Source organism: Brassica oleracea, chromosome C8 (genome assembly GCF_000695525.1).
Source record: "Brassica oleracea var. oleracea cultivar TO1000 chromosome C8, BOL, whole genome shotgun sequence".
In the NCBI taxonomy this organism is placed as follows: Eukaryota; Viridiplantae; Streptophyta; class Magnoliopsida; order Brassicales; family Brassicaceae; genus Brassica; species Brassica oleracea.
The window spans coordinates 1,678,454-1,686,592 of record NC_027755.1 but is presented as its reverse complement, the minus strand read 5'-3'; the positions used below and the strand labels follow the sequence as shown (position 1 = coordinate 1,686,592).

At 38.2% G+C, this 8,139-nt stretch overlaps 1 protein-coding gene and 1 long non-coding RNA gene across 4 annotated transcripts; both read left to right on the top strand.

Moving 5' to 3' along the window:
* The first annotated feature begins 454 nt into the window (after positions 1-454).
* Positions 455-2,499, top strand: LOC106312740 (dof zinc finger protein DOF1.1-like). Of its 3 annotated transcripts, XM_013750365.1 has the most exons (3): positions 455-873; positions 1,143-2,000; positions 2,031-2,499. In XM_013750365.1, the coding sequence occupies exons 1-3, from the start codon at positions 532-534 to the stop codon at positions 2,148-2,150; spliced, it is 1,320 nt and encodes a 439-aa protein (XP_013605819.1). In that variant the 5' UTR covers positions 455-531; the 3' UTR covers positions 2,151-2,499. The 3 variants fall into 3 exon arrangements, with proteins under 3 accessions (XP_013605819.1, XP_013605817.1, XP_013605820.1); XM_013750363.1 differs by having other exon boundaries at positions 1,143-2,499; XM_013750366.1 differs by lacking the exon at positions 455-873 and adding an exon at positions 881-1,037 and having other exon boundaries at positions 1,143-2,499.
* Positions 2,500-5,575: 3,076 nt separating this feature from the next.
* Positions 5,576-7,064, top strand: LOC106309582. The gene is made up of 3 exons (XR_001263599.1): positions 5,576-5,814; positions 5,976-6,522; positions 6,751-7,064. It is a non-coding gene; the product is annotated as an uncharacterized LOC106309582 (long non-coding RNA).
* Positions 7,065-8,139: the final 1,075 nt, after the last annotated feature.

The following is an 8,139-nucleotide window of genomic DNA, read 5'->3' as shown; positions in this document are numbered from 1 at the left end:
TAAAGGGCATGTTTTTTGGGATTCTTCTTGAACCTTGATAGATGTTCGATGATATTCATTTAATTTTGACAATGATAATTACCCTTCTCTGTATAAACAGCTTATTTTTCAAGAGGGGCATTTAGTCACGAGAAACAAACATATAAGAACATATGCTTTTACTTGTCTACAAAACATTGTATGACTCTTTTATTTATGAATCAAAACCTTTGACCCAAAAAAAAAAGAACATATGCTTTTACTTGTCTACAAAATTGAATTAGTTTTCCAAGCAATACTCTATTATTTGGCTTCACTAATTAAAAGCTCAAATTACTAGGTTTCAACATGTCTAATTCGATTTATCTCTAGCGAGGAGAAAATAGTTGGATAATCTTTTCATGCAACTTTTTGGTATTAGTTTCAAAAAATTTCTTCCCTATATTTATATTTATTCCAGACTCCAGAGACGTCTGGGAGAGGAGCCTTATAGGCGAAGAAATGTCCCCACTCAAACCCTAAAAAGTTGAATCACATATAAAAATTACAAAGATGATTATAGACGCGTATACGCAGGATATGGGAATGGGAATTATACAAATGTATAGAATCATAAAAAGGACCGAAACTCCTTTTCTTTTTCTCGTTAAAAAAAGCATTTCCTTCTCTTTATTTTGTCTTTGTTCTCCTTCTCTCTTCTCACTATCCTCTTTGATTCTGTGCTCTCTTCACGTTTCTCTTTGGTCGTCTGGTTTCCTATCTTTCGTTTTGCCCCTTTATTTTTTTTTGATTCCCCACCAAGTTTCCCCTAAAAATCCATCAAACTTTATTAAAGAAGGAAGAAATAATAAAGGGTATAGAAGAACAATGGTTTTCTCATCCAATTGGTCACAGGTTTCAATTCTTTGATCTTCCATTACTAATGTTCTCTCTTAAATTCGTCATTGATATTTTAATTTGATTCGTTTTAGAAATAATTTTGATTCATTTCCAAAAGATATTCTTATTCTCATCTTCTTTTCTGTAACCCGCTTTGTTTAAAATTCAACATATATATGGTATTTCTTGCTTTTCAAATACAAATGATACCAGTGTTGAATTGAGTTTTCTCGGTTCTTTTTTTTTTTATTTTCATTTCATTGATTTTTTTTTCTTTTTTTCAGCCTACGAATTCAAACCATCATCAGCATCAGCTTCACGAGAATGGAAGTTTAGTGAGCGGCCACGGACTACTTTCTCAACAACTTCCACCTTGCCCACCAAACCCTAACCCTAACAACCACTATGCTGCTGTCGCCAGTGGTCTTCCGGCGAGGCTTGGTGGATCCATGGCTGAGAGAGCGAGGCAGGCCAAAGCTCCTCCACCTGAGGGGGCCCTAAAGTGTCCTCGATGCGACTCCATCAACACTAAGTTCTGTTACTACAACAATTACAACCTTACTCAGCCTCGTTACTTCTGCAAGGCTTGCCGCCGCTACTGGACACGTGGCGGCGCCCTGAGGAACGTCCCCGTGGGTGGTGGCTGCCGGAAGAATAGCAAAAAGGGTAAAAATGGCAACTCAAAATCTTCATCTTCGTTGTCCAAACAGTCTTCTTCCACGGTCAACGATCCAAGTTCCAACTCAGGACAGCTAAGGACAAACTATCAGTTCCCGTTTTTACCAACTCTTCACAATCTCACTCAACTAGGAGGTATCGGTTTGAATTTAGCTGCCACTAATGGCAACAACCAAGGCCACGAGATTGGTTCGAGTTTGATGAACGATCTAGGGTTTCTTCATGTCGGAAATGGACGAAACATAGCAGCTCCGATTAGTGGAAACATTCATGACAACAACAATAACGGTGCAAGCAGCCTAATGGGCCACTTCAGTCTCTTCGATCCAACGACGGGGCTACACGCTTTCCAGAACGGTGGAAATATCGTAAACAACGTCGGAATATCTTTTTCATCTACTTCCATGGTTGATTCTAGGGCTTACCAGGCTGCCCCAGTGAAGATGGAAGAACAACCCGGTTTGGTTAACTTGTCTAGACCGGTTTCCGGTTTGGTTAACTTGTCTAGACCGGTTTCCGGTTTGACTTCTCCTGGGAACTTAACAAACCAGTACCTTTGGAACAGTTCAGATTTCTCGGGTCCTTCTTCTAACGATCACCACCAACTCTTGTGAGATTTAGTGTATCTGTTGGATCGTTAATATTAATGTATGTTACGACGAAACGGTCATGATCAAATGCATGCAGAGTACGTGTGTGGGACAATAATGGTGGAGACGTATTCTGATACGTACAAACTAAAAGGTATCGCAATCAGAGTTTGTGGTTCTTCAATTTAAGATCGATACTTATGTATAATCAGGTGAGTCATTTGTTTTGTATTATGTGGTTTCATGGTAAGTCTGATTCTGAAGTTGCTATGTCTCTCAACGAATTCGTGTCGTGTGTGTAGTGTAACTGTCCAATTTTTATACGTTTTTAAACTAAATCTCATGGAATATATAATGTTTTCAGCTATAATCATTTTATACTCGATTTCCGTTTATGGCTATATATAGTATATAGGTTTGCCTCATCCCAAAGCGAGTAGTGAACACTACTATAATGATTTATCGTTTATTGATTATAATTAAGAAAGTCTTATAATAATACAGTAAAAGCTAAGGATAATTCATAAAAGTAAAAAAAAGGTTGCTGACAAAGGAACTGATCATGCAAATCTGTGTCTCTCTGGATGCTACGTTGTAAAACTTCCGGAATACGAGGGGAAGTTTCTCTCAAGTCTTTCTTCCCACCAAACCTCAGTCTCCTCAACCTGACCGTCTGAACCTCGTCTCCGGTGGCCGGCGGTGGTCGTTAGTCGTCGGTCACCACCCCAAATCGCTCCCTCCATCCAACCTCACCCCTATCGAGCTCTGTTTTCTCCACCTCCTCCTTGCTTCATCACCTCTGGTTTTTCGTTAGGATAGTGGCCGGATCCGGCGAATCAAACCGGTTTCTGGGTGTGTACCCAGCCTCCCTGGAGTGATGGCGAGGTCGTGGATGTTCAGAACTCTTCAGGAGGCACCGTTTAGAAAGTAGATCTAGGGTTTGGCTCTCGGTGGATCTGGGTCAGTTTCACCTTGGAGGGTTCGCCGGAGCTTCAGTGTGTCGCTGCCGCTGCGTCTCTGGTCAGCCTTGCTGCCTCCTCTGTCTACCCCTGTCTCTGTCTTCGGTTGCTCTAGCTAGAACTTTTCCGTGTAGATCTTCGGGTCTAAGACGAAAAGCAATGTTTTGAGGGCTTCGCCGGAGACTTCTTTTCCGTTATGTCTTCACAACAACTACCATGGCGTCGGATGGTCTCGGATCCTTAGGTGGTTCGAGATAGCTCAGGGATTTCAGTTCTCTGCTTTGTCTCTGCCTTCTGTTGGGTTCCCTCATCTTTTTGCATGTTGATGGGAGCTCAAACCTCCCCCGATTTCAAAGTTTCAGAAAGAATTTGACTTCCACTTCCTGCCCTTTTCGAAGCTAAGCTGCCAGATCTTTCAGTGCTCTGCTTGTTTGCCGGGACCGGAGTCGAGCCGTATAACCTCCGCTTCCGCCAGCCTGTATCTCACTCGTGCTTATCTGCTGGCGTCTTCGCTTCGGTTTGGATTTCTCAGAGAGTTGGTCTTGTCGTTTTCTGGAGTAAGCTTCGTCTGGAGTGGACTTCGCTAGTTGTGATGGCCGGACCAGGACTTAGTCAACCCTGCTTTGCCTGTCCTCCTTTTGGAGTCGCCTTTGGGATGGTCTGCGGTGCCTCGGACTGTTCTCCGGTTGTGAACTCTAATGACCGCCTCTCTTGTTACAGGTTTCCGGTTGCAAGATCATGTTGTGGTCTCCTGATACTTAATGGTTGCTAGAAATTCGTACTCTGCAAAGCTTTAGTCATGTCTCTAGAGAGTGTGGCTAAACCTTGGTTTGTTTTAAAGAGTCTTTTTTACCTTTTTTTGTGGCTATCTCTAACACATTTGCTTTAACTAGCGCTTTAGATTTCTAGGATTTGATTTCTTCAAACTCTTGTAATCTCTCTGTGTCATTACCAGTTAATGAAATTAACATACTTAACAAAAAAAAAAAAAAAAACTTCCGGAATACTCTTTTTCTCATATTTTTAGGAGCTTCCTTTTCTTTTACAGTCTTCTTGTACGAATCTGTGTGTCAGACTGTCTTGTGTGGGTGCATGATCCTCTATTGATATTCGTTAACCAAATATATGTAAACATGTATAAAATTTCTGCATGGATAAAAGCATATTTACGTATAGTTTTTTCATACTGTTAAAAAAAAGTATAATTGCCAGATCTCCATATATCAACGTTGTTTTTTTGGGACAAAATATACGGTGTTGTTATACACACATACGACAGACTCAAGGTGAGACCAACCTAGTTTATATATAGATTCTATAATTTTATTGTTCTATAAAGAATTGTTAACTATGAATTGCATTTTAATTGACTACTCATAGTTTTTTTTTCTTGTTGAACAAAACTACTTATAGTTGGCTTACTGTAATCTGTCTCGGATCACAGTGAGTCAAATGTGACAAGCTTGGCGTCTAATTTACTATGGATATTGCATTTGAAGAAAAATATCTTGAACTTAGTAGCTAGTATGCAACGAAAACAATAATTTACCAATGATACAAGATATGAAACGATAAGAAAAATGTGGAGAAAACGTTAAACAAAGATTGACACGGAAAACAATGCGTGCTGATATTTTTATGTCCTGAGCATGACCCCCCAACTTTTATATTCCCACTTAACGGTAGGGTTAAATCATTCGAAATGCTTTTTTGACTCTACCCTTTTTATTGTACTGACTTGTTTTCCCAAATTTAAATGTGCGTATCCAATAACTAGTGTGTATTTTAATTGAATTGAAACACTGTTCCTCTTGTATGATAATTATGCAGTAGGAGAACCAAAAACAAAACCAAATAGTTAGTACAGATAGACAAACGCTAACCTGACTGCTGCATGGAACAAGCGGTCAATGAATTTTGTGGGACGTTAATTGATTGTTGATGTTGACCCAACGCCACTGAAATGGACTGATTCTTTCTCCTACGAACAAAACGAACTGTAGTAGTCAAACTTCGTTGGAACATCTTTCTTTTATATGGTGTGATTGAACTAATTTAATGACATCAAAGGGATAGAAAATTGGTTTCTTTCTCTATTAAAATTAGAAGATTTAGTTAAAATTTGTGGTAGCAGTCAAAAAGCCAGCCCAAAAGGGTAAAAACTAAGAGCATCATTATCGCCGTGCCTTAAGAGCAAGATTAACGCTGAAACCCACATGAGATTTATTTTATTTTTTTATTTTTTATTTTTTTTGTCTGAGTAAAAAAAAAAGAAAAAATTAAAGACCAACCAATTGCGAGCCGTCACGTGTCAGTGGGGCCCGCAAACAGATCAAAAACTCACCAAACAGCGATCTTTATTTTGACTTTCATGTAACCGATTTTTTTCTTTTTTGTGGCTCCCCAACCTAAAAACCCCGCTAAAAACTCATTTCCCCTCCGGATAATCCTGGACGTCTCTTGAAGTATTTTGGATTAAAAAATAAATAAAAAAAATACATAATTATAGAAGAATGTGTCTTAATTCGGGTCAGGAAGGAAGAGGCGTTTCTTGTTGATACGCGTAAGCGTTTGAGAGGTCAGAGTGTTTCTCTCTCTCTCTCGGGAAAGTTCTCTCCCGGTTGGAACCTCCAATCCGAAGACGGCACGAAGAGAAGAGATGAAGCTGCGGAGGAGACGATAAGCTGCAGAGGAGAGATGAGACGAAGCTGCGGAGGAGAGAGCTTCGGGTATGCGAATCGTTTCTTCCTCTTTTTAACTTTATAGATCTTGAATTTTGATTCTGTTTGATTCGATCTGTGGTACGTCAATTTCGAATTGGCCATCTTTTTTGCGTCAATTGTTTGGAAATTTTAGTCACTAGTGGGTTTTTGATTTTCTTTTAATTAAGATGGATGAGGTGCTTGCATCTGTTGCTGAGACGATCAAGAACTTTGCGGTGGACATCACCGGTAGTTGAGCCCTGAAACCTCAACCCCAGTCTCATCCATATCTCCATCATCCCCGAGCTCTCCGAGTTCCCCATCTTGCTTCCAGAGCTCTGACGCATGGCCGCACGCTTCTGGAACAGAGTAGGCTGCGCACCAGACGATGCCAACACCTCTAGAGGCTTCAGAACTTTCGGTCTGCTCTCGCTCGACTCCCAAACCCCTTCCAGCTCCACCCACCTCCGCCGCCGCATAAGGGCGGTGGGTTGTTGTTTTCCGGCGGTAGAAGCGACCGAGCAGATAAGAAGTCAGGGACGGAGCTTCCCAGCTGCAGCATCTGGAGATCTTGTGGATGTGGTTGGTTATTACTGAACCAATCACCACCACTTTCAAGCATAGGTTCCACACTTCAACACCATGTACGAGCTCTACGATCCTTCGACGGTGATGTTCTTCTTTAGGAGAAACATCAAGTAAAACCAAATTTCCTCCATCGGGTCACGCTTTAAGGTATGGTGATTGATAATTAGTTTCTCTTCTCTCTCTGGAACATGTGTCCTCTGTGCTCTTTCTTCTAAATCTGCTATATGCTATATTCTCCAGTTCAGTAGATATTCAAGGAAATTTGATTTGTTCCTTAAGATATCATTTTCGTTTTGAGTGTACTTCATGTTAGATCGACAGGAAAAAGTAACCTTTTATTGATGAAAATGAACTTTTTTGTTTGTTTCTGATCAGGTTGGTCATCTTGGGGAAGAGTATCAGGAATGGCTTCCAGTTGTCTGCTACGTTCTTTCAATCTCCGCGAGGAAGGGACTGACATTTCCCCGGATCGGTTTAATAGTTGCCTTTGCCGTACTCATCTGGACACTGCTCGAGTACACGCTTTCATCGCTTCCTTTTCCACATAGAAACCAAGAGCTATTGGTTAGTTCAATATCATTGATCAATTTGAAGTTTTTTTATTGTGCATTGTGGTAAAATTTGTTGTAATGAAAGTGTTTTATAATTTTTTTTTAAGAGCCCATAATCAAGAGACTTGCATTAAACCATTTAAATGTTCAAATCTTTTTTTAAGTCTTTTAACTCACTTTTACACTTTAAAAACTATTAAAAATTAATTAAGAGACCTTTTAAGGGGTTTTGGGATAATGATGCTCTAAAACTGGACAGCTAACCTAAGGTAAAAAAGGTTAAAAGTCAAACATTGTGAAATTAAGTGTGGAGACTTAAGATAAGAAATGAATACAAAGGACATGAAGTTCCATAAAACATAAAATTACAAATTTAATGAAAATTTCCATGAAGTGCAAGAAACATTACATACAAAACAAATGAAAATTTCCATGAAGTGCAAGAAACATTACATACAAAACAAGAGACACTAGGTAATAACCTACGCCTTGCGCGGAATATGATTATTAGTTTCGTTTTTTTTAATAAAAATATATTAAATCTGTTTAATCTGGATATTGGTTCGTTTTAAGTGTTTTTTTTTTGCTTTTAATCTTCTAAAATATAACTATTATTTTAAATTAATAATCATTTTAATTTATTCGGTTATGTTTGATTTTTTGGTTTATTTCCGGTAAAAATAAAAAATTAATATTATTTATTTATTTTCATGTTATGAATTTTAGATAGTCGTCATGTCGAACGAATAGTTTTATATTATAGTTTCTAAATAGGTAATAGTTTAAGAAAAATAAAAAAAAAATTATTAAGACAAATCATTTCACTACAATTTGGTCGGTAGTGAAAGAAACATTAAGAAAATATATTTCAACTTTCAAAAAAATTAGATACTTCAATTGTGGTGAATACTTAGTTACAAGGTGCTCACATCAAGGTGCACATGTATGTGTATGTAAAAAGTATATAAAAATAGTTGACATATATATAAATATATTGTTAATTAATATTAAATGACATTTTTGTTCAAAATAATACATGAAAAATAAAATTAAAATTAATTTAAAATAAAAAAGGCTTTGACATTAGTCATTTTTTACATATAAAGAAAATAAAATTGTATTCGTAAATAGGGGTGGGTACAAATCGAATATCTGGGTATTTGGAAGCATTCGTGTCAATTCGATCTTTAGCCACCTAGATATTCGGTGACTC

Coding starts and splice junctions, on each gene's coding strand:
- LOC106312740 (XM_013750363.1), top strand. CDS start 532: ATGATTATAGACGCGTATACGCAGGATATGGGAATGGGAATTATACAA. Junction 874..1,142: donor TCTCATCCAATTGGTCACAG/GTTTCAATTCTT, acceptor TCTTTTTTTCAG/CCTACGAATTCAAACCATCA.